At 39.0% G+C, this 20,241-nt stretch overlaps 1 protein-coding gene across 2 annotated transcripts in view; it reads right to left on the bottom strand.

Moving 5' to 3' along the window:
- The window catches only part of RELN (reelin), a 296,224-nt gene that overhangs the window by 168,619 nt on the left and 107,364 nt on the right, over positions 1 to 20,241 (bottom strand). For both annotated transcript variants that reach the window (XM_074827840.1, XM_074827841.1), the window contains exon 4: positions 5,783 to 5,853. In XM_074827840.1, the coding sequence (XP_074683941.1) occupies positions 5,783 to 5,853 (71 nt within the window). The remainder of the gene's footprint in view (positions 1 to 5,782; positions 5,854 to 20,241) is intronic.

The raw sequence follows: 20,241 nt of genomic DNA, 5'->3' as shown, positions 1-20,241 counted from the left end.
GTTCATATTTTAAACAATGATTCACTTTCTTAGATGTTCCTTAGGCACATGGTTGGGTGATTTTAAATTTAGAATCAGTATTTGTGTGGCTCAAAAATGCATCTTAGCTTGAATGAGAATGTTGTACCTTTTTAAAAAAATAAAATAAATGAATTTATTATTTGATTTTTAACTAGAACTCTGGGTATATACAGAGCTTTACAAGAGATGAATTGTACTAAGCGAAGAATGGAAACGAAGCTCAACAGAGCTCACAATCTAAGAGGCATGAACAAATACAATATGAGAAAATGTAAGGAAATGTAGGATGCTTGCCTTGTAAAACAAGGCGATCCCTTTGGTAAGGAAAAGCACAGAAGAAAGTATACAATACAAAGTGATTCAGAGAGAGAAAGGCCACAGTCAAACTGGAAGCGTGAGAATCTTGAGGAAAGTAATGGGGAATTCAAAAGTCAATGGGGTCATTGTGGGCCTCTGTGTCAATGGGATGAGGGAGAATGAAGGCATCTTTTGGAGTAAAAGGTTAAAATTTTCTGTGGATGAAGTAAGGCTACTGAAAGGTTAAGCCAATAGAAAAATATGCCCTGTTTTGGTTAAATTGTAAGGGAGGGAAATACAAGAGAAGGGGGAAGGGATTGTCATCTTCAGGTAGAGTAGCTGGAATATGAGAAGAAAGATTTGGTGGAGGTCCTGATGTCACTGGAAAAGTAAGAACCAAAATCATTGAACAAGGTAATGGTTAGCTGTTAAGCAAAACTAGTCTCCATTCAGATAAAATGAACTAGCATAATGAAAATTAAACACATGTTCCAGCAACATCATCTTGTACTACTGACATCCATATTCCATAGATATGGGGGGTCAAGCCTGTGTACAGAGATAGGTAGGGAACACAGCATAACAAAATATTCTTTAAATGTACTGAAAACCAGACTTTTTTCTCTTTTTTTCTCAGAACTCTGAAATTTTTTTTAATGAAGTATAAAGGAAAAGTGAATTACAGAAACACAAATGCTCAAATGCTATCAGACAAACACCGTGCTCAGAGTTCAACAGCCATCAGCCATTAGCTGTGCTCATCAATTCATCACAGAGATGTGGAGAGAGGTATATTCTATTTTGTAGATTATGAAAAAGTGTAATCTCCTTGTCATTAGCAGCTGGATGAAGATGAAAAAGGAAATTACTGCTTTTATTTAGACTCCTGCCAATACTTTCTCTCTACTGGTAAACAAAGTTGCTATTGAATGATAGAGGCTGAACATCCCCCTAGAGAGAGTCAGTGTGTTGCCCGAGGGCTGCATTATTCTCGCTGACACATAAGCCAAGGAACAATACATCAGCTCTAAACTCCAGTCTTCTGTTCTGTAAAATACTGCTCTGGTCAAGCCTGAGAGCCTGCAATCTGTTTTGCATTTGTTTTTCAGAGCGTTCTTAAATTTTACAAGGTACAAAATACACCTAAAATGTCTTCCACAAACATTCAGGCAAAAGCTACTAAATAAAAGAGAGTCTGGGCCAATTCTCAGGATTTATTTTCATATGGAGACATCTGTCAGACTGTAGAGTGGTTTCTTAAGAAAGGAATCCCAATCCTATAATTTGTGGCATTGAGTATGAGATTGCATAAATTTCTGGGAACTATGCTGAAAGGAATGATTTTGCACTAGGAGGGAACAACATCCTTCATCTTTTCCATCTCTTAGGTTTTACTGTTCTGAGATTCTCCTCTAGTCAGTCAGAACTAAATTATATGCTCGCAAATCTCCCAGTATGGTCCTTATTCCAAAGAACAGTGCTACTGGTCCAAAGTTACATAGTGTACTGGGGAAATAGCCTCCTTAACCCTTTAGTAGTGCAGTAAAGGCAGGTGAGGTTGTGTGACATGAGTGCTGGCTGCATCCATCCCTGCACCGTGAGCTGTTCCTCCCAGCAGCATCTCTGCTTTCATACAGACCTAAACTCTTTTGAGTTCTACAGTGCAATGGATCCAGGTCTGATGTTTTGTCAACTCCATTTTGATTATGTTACTGTTTATTAATGTATGATTTTTGTTCCAGTCAAGCTAGGAATAAATATTAATCAATCTGCACAACAATAAGTTTACCTTATTTTCCAGGTATTTTATTAGATCAAAAAGTTAAAGATATTGTTAATTAAAGATATTAATGACAAGAATATCATCAGTCATTAACATCCTTATTTATCCTTAAAAGTATTTGTAAGACATTTATCTTTTCTGTCTTGGCTTATAGTTTTTATTTTCTTGACTATTTGTTCTGGATTAACTTTTTTGTCTGATAATTTTTGTCTCCTTTCTTCAATATCCAGTAAAATTCTTATAAGCTTTAAAGCTTACATCAGCTCCCAAAGATCTCTCTAGCTTCCTAAAATATTTATTATATGCTGAATACACAGCTTTTCAAGCAATTATTTTACTTTCTTTAGTGTCTTTCCCTATGGCATCATTCCTTATTCCATTTACATTATACACAGGGCTGCTTGTCTGACATTGCCATCCCTTAACACTACCCTTTATCATCCTCTAATTCTCTTCAAAATAAGAACTACACTTTCCCTTCACTGCACAAATCCCATTAACTCTATTAGGATTTACTAATGCACATCTGAGGGTGGACAGCCACAGTGAACATGATTTCTGCAATTCCTTGCTACTTTCATGTCTTCATGTATATCCTTTGTACTAGTTATTATGAAGTCTGATATAATCTCCAGTGAAACATACTTATTAAAAAGATATCCTGTAATAAATCTATGAAGTTTCCCTGTGGTTTATCTTCTTTACTTAATATGTCACATCATTCACTACAGTATTTCGGTATAGTAATGTTTAAGGCCGGAAACAGACCATAAAACCTCATTTATGTCAATCTACCTTGCTGTTTTGCGTATATCTTAATATGATATTTGCATCTAAATAAATTCACTAACTCCTTTTGAAAGAATCCTTTGTTTACATTAATAGCGTTGATGAAACTCTGATTGCCTTTATGGAATAAAAGCAACGAGGTTTGCTTCAGAGAAAGCATCTTTTATTTGAATAGGAAAATTAATCCTAATAGTATAAAAGCTATAATAGTACACACTGGTTAGGGGGACTAAGGCAATGCACATTGTCTGCTGAAGAAATAAGAGCAAAATGGCAGAGGAAGCCTGGTGCTGGAATGCATAGGAGGAAGGGCAACAGACAGCAGGGTGGTTGACTATCTGAGTCAAGAGAACTGTGGCAGAGCTAAGAAACTAAGGGGAGAGAAGCCTTGATGAGGATAAAAATGTGGGAGAAGGACCAAGAGAACCTCTGAGATGCTTGCACATTGGTATTGCAGTGAAATTTGATGACTGATTACAGGGCTGTCATACACTGTCAACTGCTCATAGAACAGTACCTCTGGGTGATCCTTGACTAAGTCAAACCTTAGTCAAGGACCTTGACTAAGTTTGCAGAGTTAGCACAATGACATCACATATTTTGGAGCAGACAAATCCAGAAAGTCTCTGAAGTGGCTGTCTATAAAGCAAAGAGAATTGCTAGAAAAATCACGGGAAACACAAAAGTCATGAGAGTGCAGGAGACTATGACAAGGTGGGGAAGCTGGAGGCCCTTTCAAGGAAGCAGTGCAGCCCATGGTTGTGTGGGAAGAGGAGGCAAAGAGACTGTCACTGCTGAGCAGGCGGTGGAGGCCCAGGGAGGGCACATCTCAGCATCTTTTATCCTCTACACACAACCAATATGCAAATCCCATTTTCTCCTTGTTCTGCAGAGTCCCTGTGAACTCAGAGACAGCATGAAGTAACATATGACTTATTGTTCTAACCAACATAAGTATTCCTAAAGTGTTGATTTGATTCTCCAAAAATGGAGAACTGTAAAGCAGAGAAGGGTGAAAGAGTTACAATTTCTGCTATCAGCTCTCCTACTAAAATCTCCCTGTACAGCATGTCTGAAGAAAGGACTGTCAAAGCCTGTATGGATGGATTTCTACTCACTAGTCTCTGCTTATCAAGGTATTTTCTTCTAGCAGGGAGAAATCTTGTTGCTTTGCCCATATTCTCCTTGACCATGCTGACAGTTCTGACACTGATAGTCATATATTTCCTTTCAGCTTGTTTGCACTTTCATCATGCTGGTTGCTGCCAGCTCTCTGTTTCTCTGTCATTCTGCCATCAATATGTCTTTTACTTCCTTCTCCTTCCCTTACCTGTTCTGGTCACCACAGACTGCCTTTGGCTGTGGTGTGCTCACTATGCATTTCTGCTTTGGAGAATTTCATCTGCTTATGAGGTTTTTCATCATTTTATGCTGATGACACTCCATATTTTAATTTTTCCACTCCTGACTTGTATCCATCCAGTGAGTAGCCCATGTGAGTTATCCTCAACTCATCCTTAGCAGATCCCAAATGGTGATCCTGCCAATATTTCTGTTTCCAAATCCCCTTATACTAGTCACTGAAGCACTACTCTTCCACACCCACATTATGAGGGTACAATTTATCTCCTGTTCTGAATACCAAATGCATTTGGGTAATTTCTCCAGATGTTTTTCCTTCCACACAGTAAAAATACCAATACGCACTTGCTCAGTCACCTTCCTTCCAGATCATTATAACACTTCCTTCTGATTGCCAGCACCTGTGTTACATTTTTCTAATTCATTCAAAATATAACTAACTTCCTAGCTTGTTAGCTAACGTCTTCAGTCACCTCTCTGAATCCCGCTTCTTACCTCCTGTTGAAATATGAATTAATACTGAAAACTCAAATACTGAAATTGAAAATTGAAATACTTTTCCCTCATTATCATGGAGGTACTATTCATACTTTATATGAATAACTCAGTATATGCTCCTGACGTAATGTTCAACAGCTTCTTATTGCAAAAGCCATTGCATAGATATTCCCAAACTCACTGGAAGAAAACCCTATAGCTCTAATGCCCTCCCCGATGTATTATGGGGGATTTTCTCTTCAACACATTTCTGATTTTGAAATATTTATTTTAGACTTGGTTGGCCCATGTTTCACTGTCTCTTTTCACATGGAAATATCACTGGAATTTTGTGGACAAAACTGGATCAGCACAGAAATTTCTTTCTCTCCTGTACCAAAAATGATGGATACGTTCTCTATTTCCCACAGCTTTAATGAAGCAGGTTCAAAGCAGTGTACTGTTTGTAGACAACAGCTGACAACAGGACATTTATTTTTGGGTTATTCATAAAAAAGATATATATCATAAGCTGTACAAACAATTAGATTTTTAAAGTTTGTGTGAGTCAAACATTTTGTTTAGCTATAAAAATTATCAAATGTTGTAGGTGATGGGCAAAAATTTGATGGCCTACTTTCACAAAATGGAAAGGCAGATTCTTCACAAAGATATGTGTGAGCTAGATGGTAAACAAAGCTTTTACTGCAGGCATGTTGCATTTTTTGCTTATAGTTAATACAGTGAGAGTTAAAACTCAGCTTGTGGTTTTGACAAAAAACAAATGTTGGTTGTTACAGGCTGATTTCAGGTAAGTGTATAATGCAACTTTAACTTTTGTATATTCCCCAGTGTTGAGCAGAGAGGACAGAGGGATTTCCTGGAAAACTAATGGGAACTATGAAGCCAAAGAAAGTATCAGTTTTAAGAATATAAATAAGACCCTGATACTAAGTTTTCTGAGAAATAGCTTTCACAATGAGTAACACTGACATGCAAGTACAATGAAAATCCACATTTGCCAGATATTTTTAATATGATGGTGGCTCTTACCTCCCTGTTCACACAGCTGTTGTGCTAAGGCATCCTTGAATATAACTTGGCCCCTATGCGTAGCTGTAGCCCTGTGAACATAAAAAAGATAACAATAAATAACGTATTATTCTCAATTATATACACATATGTATATCTGTATGCATGACTAATCAAATCAGAAGTCCCATTCCGCTTTCTTCCTGTGTTCTTAAATTCATAGAATAATTTGAAGGGATTGTTTCTTTCATAGCAAAAGAAAAGTTTCTAAGCCAAAATGCCTAGGTTGGTAATAAAAAGTACTGGCATAGAGATTCAGTGAAGGACATGAGTAAAAGTAAGCATAGCTAAGCACATTACTCTGTCTGAGAAAGCATACCTGTCTCAGTGCAGAACAGAAGCAATACTTGCAGAGCTGCCCTGTGAACTTAATAGTCACACAATCCCATAGGCAATAGCAATGGCAGTACTGTTATATGCTACTGGTAGAAATTTAGAGCTTGAATGGGTGTCCAGAAATCCTCTCTGGAAACAAAGGGAGAGACAAGTATGCTCTCTGCCCCAGGCCTCTGTCAAACATGTCCAAAAAAAGGAGACCCTACAACTTTTCTTGGTATGCTGCATTGAGTTTTGTTGCCAATTAAGTTGTTCTTTCTTTTTATTTCCTTTACTGTCCAAACAAGCTAAAGTGGATTACTTTCTCCTTTTTTTTTTTTTTTAAGATCATCATTCTTTCTCTTTTTATTCCTCAAAGTAAGAAGACCAGTACCTTCACACTGCCTGTCCTCTAACCATTCACTTTCTGAACAACGTGTTGTTTTCTTGGTCTCCTCTGGTCACAGTCTGTCTCCGCCTTTGAAGAAGTGATATGCCTATAGCTGGACATAGAGTTTCTACACTTGAGGTCTCACCAGTTTTGTCTAAAGAATAATTATTTCCCATTAATGACCCACAGCTAACAGACCAGCTAATGTACGATGGAGAAAGATTTGTCATTTTGTTTTCTCATAATCACGTAGAAATACAATGCAATTTGATTTGCTTTTCTTTTACAGAGCTGTCATGCTAACAGTGCTAGTTATTCTTTAGTTCCAATTTCTCATTTCCTCTTTTCTAAGTATAGTACTTCACAACTTTGGTTTTATCTCTGAGATTTCAAAATCTCTCAGTATTTGTCAGTGTTGCCTTTGAAGTCTGAGTTCTTGCAGACGAAGTTCTTCCAATACCAGTCTACACTCATACACACTCTTCATACACGTTCTTTGTCCTTTCTCCAAGTCAGTAATGAAAATAATTAACATTGATGGGCTCAAGATAGATCCATATGAACTCCTTGAAACAGCCTCTCAGTTCAACAGTAAGACATTGAAAGCTACTTTATGAGTGTGGGTTTTCAGCTAGCCATGTGCCCTCTTTAATGGATCATGACTTGCTTGCTTATGAAAAACATCAGGAAGGACCTTAAAGGAATGGTCCAAAAGGAAAGTCAGAATATATCATTTTTTTCTTGGCTACTAGGCCAGTTACACTGACAAGGAAGAACAACAAGAGTAACACATCTAATATTACATTTTTGATATACAGCGGATCATCAAGGTAAAACCCATCTGTAAACTGTCAAACAGGAGCAAACATAAACTTCTCTGGGATCTAATTTGCTTCCTGCTTTTTTGGAAAAGCTCTATTTACACTAGTGTTTGTGTCCAGAAATGCAAAACTATGGTCACCTGGTGCTCCTAGGGCTTTTAGGACACTCCCTTTCTCGTGGAAGGAGACCTGTGTTGCTTTCTCCATCTGATTGGACTTTTAGAGACACACATAAAGCTGAAGCCTTCCCTCACCTGGTAGTGATAGTATTTAGGACACAGTCCTGGGATCACATCACCAGTGTGAGGCTTTGGTTGTAGTCCCTACCATGTATGGCATGGAAACTATTTTAGGATTTCCAGCACTTCCGTAAAATATAGCAAAACATCATGCCATAGTTCTTCATTAGCATTTCTTCATCTGCTGTCATGACCAGTGACCATACTGAGTACAGAGTAAAATAAAAACAAAGATATCGCCCTAGCACATAAAAAAAGTCAACAGAGCTGAGACTTTAAGTTTTTAGTATGAACGAAAATATTTCTTAAATCTCTGATGTGGTGAATATGCAAGAAACCATGATCACTACATATGTTTCTGCAAGTTTCCTCACAGGTGTATGTGGACACACAAGTCAGAATCAGACCAAACAATCTCCAGAATCAAACACATGCCCAGGCTTCTTTAAAAGGACCAGATACGGTGACTTTCTCTAGCAGCTGAAATGGCAGGGCGGCCCACAGCCAGCTTTAGGTCCAATGCAGCACCAAGAGACACGGGTTGCAAATATGATTGTTGGAATTCCATGTTTTGAGCAAAAACATGGCTCATCATGCTCCTGGGCACATACAGGAGAATGCCATACCTAAGGCACAGAAGATATTTTGTACAACATTTCTACCCCTCCCCCAGGCTGGCAGGGTGGAAGACAGGGCTCTCTGCAGACAGTGAGAAAGCAAGAAACTTCTATTAGCAGTGGAATGGGGCTTCAGAGATGCGGTTTATGCCACAGCCCAGGATACAATTCAGGATGTATGCAACAACGATGGCAACGACAAAATTCCTTTATGAAGCAGATAGGAGCAGATTCTCAAAACATGCACCACATGCAGAGGGGAGCTCGAGTATGTGTCTGAATGCAAACAAATGCCAAATAATACCAATAATACCAAACTGTGTACTGTTTTCTGGATCTCTGCATGCGTGTGAGAAAAAGGGGATTTGGGGAAAGAGCCAGCAGTCACTTGAATGATGGTGCATCTGTCTGTGTCTATCATCCCTTGCTTGATAATGCAGACTAGGAGCCAATTATTGCTGCTTCATAGCAGGAGCGATCTGCACCCTGGGGACAACAGTGCCGTGCAGTATGGGCACTGCTTCCTACAGCACATGCTCACATTAGCATTAGTTTTGCAATGGGCATATGCATGACTTCTGACTGGCTGGTGCAGTTTCAGAGAATTATTAAGGGTATTTCTGCTGTGAGTTTACCAGTACTATCTGCTTGTTTTTCTCTGTACTTATGCTTTAATCATGGAGCAAATGATAATAATGCAGTACAATTATACATGAACTAAGCTACTTTTAGAAAGAAGTGTAAAATATGCCTTTTCTGTATTGAACTTTCTTTGCTGGTGATGTTCCTATCTGACAGGTGAGATTAATGGAACAGGGTCATGAATTTTGGATTTTTCTCTTTTAAATATCTGTAACATATCCAAAACCATATCCATCCCTATATTTACACTCAAGTCTAAAAACTATATAATATTTATAGTAATTATAAGAAAAATAATACTGGCAATGACTGAAAAAGACTCTACTAGAGAAAGAAAATTATTCAACTACTAATTACAGGTTTTTGTCTTCTTGACATATATATTCAGTAACTGATTTTTGTGCTGTTTTCCAAAATCTTCTATACTGTCATTATTACAGTTAAATATTATTTAGACAAAGGTGTTATGGTTTAAGCTCAGAGGAAAAATGATCATCATGCAGCCACTCACTCACCCCTTCCCCTCAGGACTAGGAAGGAGAAAATGAAACAAAAGGCTCAGGAATTGAGATAAGGCCAGGCAGAGATGACTCGCCCATTATGGTCATGGGCAAAAGACAGATTCGTTAGGGGAAGAAAAATCAATTTAATTCAGACACTAACAACAACAACACTTAACAGACAGAGTAGGACCATGAGAAGCATTACCACATCTTAAAAACATCTTCCCCCACCACACCCTTCTTTCTCAGCTTTGCTCCCGATTTCTGTACCTACTCCCCACCAAGAGGTGCAGGGGGCAGGGAATGGAGGGGTTGAGGTCAATCCTGCTGCTTCTTCATCATCAAGGGGGATGGGGAACTCCTTGCATTCTTCTCTTGCTCCAGTGTGGTTCCCCTCTCACAGGAGATAGTCCTCCGCAAACTTTCTCTGACATGAGTCCTTCCCATGGGCCACAGCCATTCCTGAGCTGCTCCACCAAGAGTCACCCCCACATGCTGCAGTCCTCCCAGTGCCAAACTACAGCAGTGGGGGCTTCTTCTTCCCACAGAGTCCTGGCCTTCTTTGGGCACAGCTGCCTGCTCCAGTGTGGGGTCCTCCACAGGGCACAGGCGAGTCTCTGCTCCACCAGTGACCTCCATGGTGGTGGCAGACAGCCCTGCCATCTCACCATGGGCTACAGAGTGGGTGCACCAGCGCACCTTCCCCCTTTCCTCCTCCTTTCTTCCACTGACCTTGGTGTTCACATAGGTGTCATCCTCATAACTCCTCCTCATAACTCCCACTTCTCCTTCCAGGTTCCCCTTCTTAAATATGTTATCACAGAAGTGCAGTCACCATCAATTGGCCCAGCCTTGGCCAGAGGCGGGTCTGGGGGAGCTTAGAGAAACTTCTCACAGGGGCCACCACTGTAGCCCCTCATTCGCTACCAAAAACCCCACCACACACACAAAACCAGCACAGAAGTGTACTTACTATTAATTGGTTTTACTCCGCACCAGTCTATAGTCCCACTCTGTCATTGCATGCTATTTATTTCCAGCTAAAGGGCAAGTGACTAATCAAATCTAACTTGTCAGTCAGCCAAAAGGCAAGATGTATGCTCCACATGTCCCCAGAGGTAATTCCTCCCTAGGAATGAATCTTTCCAAAGGGATGAAAAATAAAAGGAAAATGGGAGGGAACGGGAACAGCCTGACACGTGAGATCTTCAAAAGAAAAACAACTTAGAGGTAAAAAGGTTCCTCTTTATATTAACTTCACACTTCCATTAGCCCAGATGTATTTGTCTGCTTAGGGCTATGCAAGATAGAGAGGGAAATGTCTTTTTTAAAGTAACAAGAGGAGATAAACTGCTGACAGAGGAAGAAAGAGGTCTGAACACAAGAAGACTGTACGACGTGTCAAGGCTCACTGTCAGTTCAAGGCCCACTGATAGCAGCTGCACTGCATATCTGCACAGAGTGGTTCATGACTGCTTCCACTGGAGGAAATTCAGGGTGACATCCACATTACCAACTCCAGGGAAATCAGTGACTGACTATATGAAGCTGAGATTGGTCTTCCCAAACCCCACAGTGCTGTCCCCCAAATTAAGTCTGATCCACTGACAGCACGGACTGTGCTTCCTCCCAGCCACTGCGGGGGAGATGGTCAGTGATGCGCATCTGACAAGCCTGGGCTGGAACGGAAAACAAAGCATTGTATACTAAATAATTGCCATCATCATTTTATATTGAAGTATCTCATATTTCACATTAGATTCACATGTGTTGCTAACAAACTTTTGTTAACAGGTTGCATTTTAAAGAGAGTATTTCAGCTCAGGAGACCACAGGCGAAAGGGTACGTGGGACTGCACCATGCTGCCTGGTTCTGCCAGCTCCGTGTGTGGAATGGGTGCACAGCAAGGCCAGGGTAGACATTTGCCCTCTTTATGCAAATAAACTGGTTGATTTTTAATACATTGTTAAATTTGCATGACCATCTCTGCTAGTAGCATTGTCTTGTTTCAGCTGTTGTTTTAAAAAAAAAATATGTTCCCCCAATACTGGCTAATTAAGAGATCTCCAAATAAAATAACTTCAAAAGCAAGATGGAGAACAGGCCTTCTGGAGATTAAGTACACAGAGTAGTTGTGTCCAGCCCTTCTTGATAAGAGCATGAAACATTTTCTTGCAGTGCCCTGCAAAAGTGGTTTAATGACCGTTTACTGTGCATGGCAGAGTTAAGGTCAGGCTGGTGTGCATTTTAGCCCATGTCTCCTACCATGGTTGAAATCTTCAGTGGCAATTTCTTCAAGAGCAGCCAAGACCAAAATATTAAACCTGACTGGGAGATGGTGCTGGCATTAGGGCTAGCTGGGAAGATGAACAGAGAAATGAAATGGCTTCTGATCCAGAAAGTGCTTTCAGCTACTGGTTAAATACCTCTAAGTTGTTTTTTCAGTTTCCACTTGACATACAAGCATGGTCTAATTAAAGTAGCAGGAACGAGATTTGTGTGTTCTGAAAGGCATGTTTTTGACTGCCTCTTCCTCCCTGTCCGAAATGGTTTCTTCCCTGAGATGCTATAAAAGAAGTCATCTGTCCTGACCATATTCAGCTGAAATTGCCAGGGAAATTTGGCAAGTAAGGTGTAATTACTTATACAGACATTTGTTCAGGAGACTGGAATTAGCACGCTTGCTCTAAAAGCCTTGATCAGAGGTGAAAAGTCATCAGAGGGAAAGGATTAAAATGACCAGCAAAAGCTAGGGTATGTGTTAGAGGGCAAAGAGTAATCACTTCATTTGGGGCAGCTGTCCTGAGCTGAAGTTTGTGGTTTACATTCATAAATTATGCTCATGACTTACTTCATGGGTGAGCTAAGACTCCTTTGCTTTCAATAGAGTAAATGCAAGAGGAACAAGAGCTACCTCACTTTCTCTCTTGTCTCTGAATTTGTCTCTCAGGACTGCACATGTGGGGAAAGGAACTCAAAAGTCAACCTAAGGGTGTGGTGAGTATCTTTGTTAAAACTAAAATTTTGTTTAAATAAATTTTGAAATTAATAAAATCTAAGAGGCTGAAAATGTAGAACAAATGTCAAAAGCCTTCTGAGCGAGAGTCAATAAACACCAAGGAAAGAAATCAAAGTATCCTTTCGTAAATTTTTTTGATATTAAACCAACATTTAAAGTCACATGTGTGCATTTCCGCATATGAAAGCAAAAGCATGTGTACCCATATCAACTAACTTTACCTAAGACGGCATTGCCATTAATGAAACGTGCATCAAAACGTTGATATAGCTGGCAGAAACTCTCACTGGTTGGGATAAAACACACAATGTGCAGAGATGGGCTATTTCTCCCTCCCACACACTATCTGTGCACTCTGAAAAGCTAATTGTAACTCTCTCAGTGTTGCTAGACTCAACCTTCATCCAGCTGGTCTTGCAGAACTTTTATCTCATTCAGGGCACACCATGCAAAACATGCATTTTTCAAGCTTACAACTTCAACCACACTTCAGCCTCTTTTAAAGTGTGCAGTGGTCTGTGCACACTCATGTATTGACCTGGGTGTACATTTTCAACTGTATACATGGTCCAGCGCACACTTAGAAGATATTTACAAGACGTAAGGTAGGCTTTGTTGTTGGTCTTTGGCATTTAAAAAAAAGTTATATGCTTGAGACACAGTATGATGATTTGCAGTAAATATAAAGGGAGGAATACAGCAGTTAAATGGTAACATCAGCCCAAAATGAAACACTCTTAATTTTTTTATGGTTTAACATAGAAACTTACGTTAGGCTGTGTCCACTTAGGATGTGCTGGCCTGATTAGAAGCTGAATTAAGTACACATTTAAGGGCTTTCTTTAACCACGGTTTGAATAAAACAAATGTCCTCAAGTAGAAAAATAAGAGAGATGAACATATAATTATAGCCTGTATTACAGAGAATGGATCTAATGTTACAGCACTGGAAGCAGAAGGGTGCACAGACAGCTCCAGCCCCTACACTTTACAATTTATAGGAACTTTCTTTTGTAGTCCTAAAAAACCCAAACTTTTGTTTGGTTGCAAGGTGTGAGTACAAAAGAGGGATACAACAGAACAGTATATACGCATTATGAAAGAGGAAAAAAGTAAAAATTACCATTTGAAACTGTATATAAACATTTTCATCCTCATTTCCCTTGAATCTCAGAGAATAAAAAGATGGGGTTTTTTAATTCTATCTAGTTTTATGTGACTGGAATGATTAGAGTTTCTTGCTGAGTGAAAACAGATTACGACAATACTTTCTTCTCAGCTACAGGAAATCCAACATTTTCATTAGTATTTTGCATTGTGCGATTACAAAGGAAAGCAAATTCTATTTTTTCTACATTTTAAATGAAGGGTTATGGCAGTGGCATCTGCCAAGCAGTCAGTTCATATAAATAATAGAACAAGCATCCATTGTCTCTCTACTGATACAGTGCCAACAAGTACATCCCTGTTTTCCACCTTTTTCAGCGTCTGGGAGAGAACGCTGTCCTTGTCTTAGGTTCTGCAATCTATTGTACCTTATTATCTAGTGAAACATTGATTGTATGGATTTTAGGTTTTTAATGCATTGAGTATTTATAACTATTTGAAATCTATATTTAACCCTAAGCTTATGAATAGATTACATTTTTTTGGTATAAAAAATACTTTTTCCCAATTTTTGCTTGTGTAGTCTTCTAAAGCCTGTATTCAATCAAGATATTCAATCACCTAAATTATCCTTCAAGAGCAAAAAAATCTTTGTCTTTTCCTGTATCACAAGAAGAAATGTTACAGTCACTGTGGATTTAAAGTACTTGACACCTCTAAAAGAACACAGATGTATTAAGTAAATGAACTTGCAGCACATAGTTATTTCCTATATGCTTCTACAATGAGTATGATTCTTTTCTTAACAAAATGTACTAAATCTGACAGTGTTGATCAACCAGAGTTCAGCAGAGGCTGCCAAGATGGTCAGGGCAGGAGCACCTGCCCTGCAAGGACAGGCTGAGGGATCAGGGCTCATTCAGTCTGGAGAAGAGATGACTTTGAGTGGACCTGACAACAGCCAGCCAAGGGAGGTTGTGCAGTTCCTCTCCATTGCTGCTGCACTTTAAGACCCAACTGGATTAAAAGCCTGAGCAACCTGGTCTGACCCTGTTTTGAGTGGGATGTTGGACTAGAGACCTCCTGAGGACCCTTCCAGTCTGCATTATCCTGCAGACCTGTGATTCTAAGGTTTTGCACGTCAGCTAAAAGCAAAGAAATAAAAGCAAGGTTTGCATCTAATCAGATTAATCAACACGTATTTTGAGAACTGCTTTTCGTAACACAAAAGAATTATCCAGTTCGTTTTATCTAGCACTTTGCATAAATACCTGTGATACCAATTCTCCCTAGCCATGATTTTACAGCTGTGTATCTCAGAATATCCACCAGAAGTGTCAAGGGTTTTGCATGATTCCAGAAAATCAAGAGTTCACAGGTAGTTGATGTTCTAGGGTTTTCTGGAGTGCTACATTTTTACATGAAAGCTGATAAGAAATAACATATTCAGCTAATATAGTGAAAACTTAAAAACATTTAAAATCTAAAAGAGTAAAATCTGAAACAGCATAGGAGAGCCTATGATGGAAACAACATTGATTTTAAAAGATCCTAAATAATGGAAAAAAAATATTATTTTATGGCCAGTTTTTCAATTCACTGCTCTCATGCCATCTGTATCACTATCCATTTCCAGTTAAGGTTTGAGCAGCCTGCTCTAACCTGCTTTAGCTGCCCACTGCTCCTGAAGGAGGTTGCCAACAGCTGTGGATGAGCTGGACCATATGAGAATCTGGACCCTCATCCCCTGTATTTTCTTTACAACCCACACAGAGAAATTCTCAGATAGCCAAATTGACCCCATTTCTTAAAAAACACTCAATTCAATATTAATTACAGAGATGGAACTGGTGCATCCACAATGTGCAAATCAGCTTACAAGGGAAGGATAAAACCTGCCTCTTTAGTCTAAAACTAGAAAATGTTCCCTCAAAAATCAAAATGTCCACAGGCTGCACCCCAGCGCACATGGGGCAGGTATCCCTTCCTAAGGCTTCACTGCACACTGAAATATTGCACTCATTGTTTAATGTTTCTTTGCACTCTTCCCACTGTCCTAAATGTTTTCAGAAGACTGAAAAACAAATGAAGTACTCTAAACTTCCACAGACTGATAAAAATCAAACTAAGGAAGAACCTGCTACAGTTGTTATTGAAGAACTGTTATTTTCTCTTCATTCTCACTTGCCTGCTGCTTGCTGGGAATACAGTGAACCACTTGAAAAAAATTCAGGGTCACTAATCATACAAAGGACAGTTATTTCTTCTGCATGGTTTTTAATTTTCAGCCAGCTTTATGTGTTGAAAGAAAACATATATCCCTGAAGACCATACCAGCTTACAAATAGAAATAGACAGGTGAAATACTGCCTTAGGAGAATAATTAATTCCATCAGCCACTGAAAAAATGACAAATTTGTTAAATATCATAGAACTCCAGCCAAAAGAAGCAGGTGGAATGGCATCAGGTACACAGCATAAACGGGACAGACTATGGTGAAGAGGCCTGGCATCAATAGCAGGAGCTGGATGTACTGGGGAAGTGTAGGAGGCTATTCAGGGAGGCTGGAGGTATTGCAGGCAATGCCGAGACATAGTGTGAGGGCACCTGGGAGAATTGTGCTGCGGGTGCTATGGGGACTTACTGCCCAAAGATTTAGGAAACTGGGTTTCACGGACCCTGCTGCTCACAGCACAGTTACACATTTCTTCAACAAAGATGTTTGTTTCAGAGACACCCATTTAAGTAATGTCTTAAGGTTTGGATTAAGAGACAGAGAACTGAATTATCTAAATCATCCAACCTCTCCCAACTCAGCCAGAGAGATCAAATGAAAACACATTTAAAAGAGAACAATCTGTTCTCTGTGTCCTTCCAGCCCTACTTCCAAACCAACAACTTTCAGGAGCTGTTAGGGCTGAGCAAAGTCTTTGTGCTCCCCTTGCAGTGTGTTAGCAATGGCCCGGCCTCCCTTGGTGCTGGCCTCCACTTCTGCTGTGGGTGGGAGCTCTGTCCCTGAGAGATGGCAGCTGTGGTCAGGACCCAATTTCCCCTGCTACTGCCAGCTTCAGAATGGATGAATTCAGCTGCTTCTGAGCCACGAGCAGTTTTTTCTTCCTCCACCCAGGAGAACATGGCCTGCCCACACAGACTGATCTTCACACCCCAGAGAGGATTATAGGATCATAAGAAAATCCAGGTTGGAAGGGACCTCAGGAGGTCTCCAGACCAACCTCCTGCTCAAAGCAGGGTCACCTACACTAATCAAACACATACAGCCCTGCTATGTCTTTTACCACACTGCCCAACAGCATGTCCAGGCTCACCGTTCTGGTATTTGTGAATGTTTCTGCATAATAAAATACTGCTAGGGTTATCAAGATTACGTTAAACAAAAACTGCTGTGTGAACTATAGCTTGAATTGGTCAGTCACTTGACACAGGCATAAATACTCTCAATTTACAGCTCATTTGGACACCAACCTCCCATATAATATACTGTTCCAACAATAACAAGTTTGAGCCCATGTTTCTCACTAGGAAACAATCAATGATTTATCTTACTCAGAAATGAATTACCCACTAAGCTACATTGCCATAATATCTCTTTTTGATACTGTGTTGATAATAATTCTTTAAGCCTATTATTAAAAAAGATATCAAACTCTAAAACCCTTTCTCTTAAAGTAAAGTATTAATGAAGAGATTTATAACCACAGCTTTGAAAGAAACCAAAGTAACAGAGAATCTAAGCAATAATGTAAGTGCTTTAAGGATAGATGATTGGTCTCAGTTCTTTGTTACTGACTCATTTTTCCTCTGAGCCCAGATTTGTTTTCAGAAATCTTTGGCAGAATGAGTGCAACACTAGAACAAATCTTTGTGGGAAAATACCCTGCTGATGTTCTGAGACTTTTTAGTGCAGTCCCAACAATGGATTCCCTATGCCCCAGGTGAACAAAAAATGGCAATATTGGGTGAAATGCAACCAGACTTTGACTCTTCATTTATTTGCTAATGACAGTTCCCAATCAAAAGGAATACATTGGGAATTCAGTTCAGTAATGTTGCCAGGAAGGTGAACTTTTCAAATACACACAAATAATTATTACTCTGTTACATGAAATATTGATTGGGAGCTCAAATTCTCATGTCTGGAACCCCAGATACAAAATATTTCAGATGAAATCATTTATTGGAGACTTGGACATCTGGTGCTGTACACAACAGAGTGGTGCTGGAGATTAGGAAAACTCATCTGTAATTTGTATAGCTGAGAAGTTTATGGTTGATTAATAAAAAAGCAAACTTTAGCTAACACTTAATGATAAAAGAGGATCTCATCTCAAAACTGATATTCTAATGGAGTTTTCCAAGTGTCAGTTTTTAAGACTCTTTTAAACAAACTGCAACAAATAAACAGCAAAAAATGTGGGTTTATTCTTGTGAATCTCTCCTCTTCAACTAGGAACTTAGGGTAGTAGGTCCACCACTGCATTTATTACAAGCCGCTGTACCATTAGGGAAGAGACACTTCCCATAAGCTGCTCAGGATAAATTCAGAAGTGTGTCAGGGTAAATCAGACAGGTTTTCTAAAACTTTGGTCCTTCTGATCACTCCCTTTGGCAAAAATATCCAAAGTATTGGCTCCAGGCAGAGTTGCCTAGCAATGGGAAGCAGTGACATCCCACCCCTGAGATAAATCTTCCCATGAAATCTAAGTAAAACTGACCAGACTTCTGAGCATTGCCGTTATGGATGGATTCATAACAGATACTAGATTTGATGGAAAGTCACATAAAAATACCACAAGTATTTCCCATCTTAAATGGCAATTTCTCATTTTGAATGGTCACCAAACATCCATTGATCTCTGGAAAAAAAAAATCCCATGTCTGCACAGAGAATGGCTGAAATCTTGAAAAACTACAATGAAAAACAGTATTCCAATAAGCTAGAAGGTACCTTGTCCCTATGGATGGGATGGATGTGGCTGTGAGTCAAAAGACTTGAAGTAAGACCCATCAGACAGATGGAGGGAATAGCAGTAAGCTGTTAACTGGTAAAGGCGTATGGATGACAGAGATACGATTATCAATTTGGAAGAAAATAAGACATATCCAAGAACAGCATCTACAAACAATGCTGTAAAAATAGCAGCACTAACTATGCAGTACCACTTGTTTGGCACATACTAAGGAAACAGGCAGACTTCATTTATTGGCAAAGATTAACTCTGCTATGTTATTCTAGTAGGAAGACTGTGAAAAACAATATATTGCAAACAACAAATAAAATGTTTTAAAATACACTGGTGATCTACATCTTTTAGCTTCCTGGTGCATTGATTTCTGAGGATCCCTCAATCAAACAGCTCATAATTTGGATTCCTTGCATGATATTGTTGCCCATCTCCTTTTTTAATTTTATTGACCTGAGGCCAATCCCTTGCATTTAAACTGAAGACCTGGGTTTATATATTAATAATACTCAGTGGACATGTGTGCACATGTACCTTTTAGCTTCAGAATTTCAAATGATGTATGTATTTCTATTTCTCAATATATATTGCACCTAAACATTATTCTGGATATATTATTGACTCTGTATAAAATTATATGAAAAATTATCAGAATTCCTAAACTAAGAGAAATAGAAAACATCACAAATATTTTTAGATACATTTAGTTAACCAGAACATGAATCTTATCTGTTTCTGTTCACAAATCTTTTCATGTATGCTTGCTACCAAAATTTTCATGTTGTCTTGCTGTACGGAAATACCTTACTTTTTTGCAGCTGTTAGTAGTGTAGTGGAAAATTGTTCTTCAAGATTTTCCACAGTGATATTCGGTCTTTCGAAAAGTTTACCAATAAGAACATTGTCAAGAATTTTGATCTGTAGAAAGCATGATTGAAAACGCTCTTTTTTTTCCAGACTACTTCATATGCTTTATTATGCACAACAAAATACTTTAAATTTCAGAAAGTATTTTTTTTTCAGATGTTAACATTTATTGTCTAGAGCATAAATATTGGTCCTATTGAATTATATTTTAAAGGAAATGCACCTATACTACTTAATAGTCTATTTTAAACACTATTCGTGCTTTAAAAAGATGTTTATACAAATTAACACTTCTGAAACTTGTATCAAAATAAATAAGAAAATCCCATTTTAATTTTTGGGAATGCACTTTAAAAAAATAGTGCTGTTTAAAGCCTTGCATTCCTAAAGTCAGAAACCCATGGCTGCATTCCTGATGCCAGGTGTGCTGAACCACGCTGCTCTGTGATTTTACGATGAGTTTATTGGGTAGTGGTTTAACTTAATGCATTTTCCTGTGTAACTCCACACAGTGAGAGTGTGTACACAGTCATTCCCCATCTGAAGTAAGAAGTGGTGATTTCTAAGCCACAGAAACCTCATCACTTGCAGCCACATTGATATCATCTTTGTCTCTCAACTCAACTCAGACTCCTCCTGGCTGAGGAGGAGTTTGATAAAATACATGTTCAGCCAGAGTTTCTTGCCAAGCACATGCTGCCCCAAATCTTTCTCTCTGTGATCCTCTTGTATACGATAATCCTTTCCAATGTTTCCTTCAGCACTGTAGTCTATATTCAAACACCCAAAATAATAAATTTGAGACACTTAAATTGCTGCCAGCTTTCTTTGGAATGGACCTACAAGTTCAAAAATAATTAATGTAGGGAGAAAGAGGGATGGACAGACAACATTGTCATTCCAGGAATATATCTT

The sequence above is a fragment of the Strix aluco genome, chromosome 5, assembly GCF_031877795.1.
Source record: "Strix aluco isolate bStrAlu1 chromosome 5, bStrAlu1.hap1, whole genome shotgun sequence".
NCBI classification, from domain to species: Eukaryota; Metazoa; Chordata; class Aves; order Strigiformes; family Strigidae; genus Strix; species Strix aluco.
This window is presented reverse-complemented; position numbering and strand designations above follow the sequence as displayed.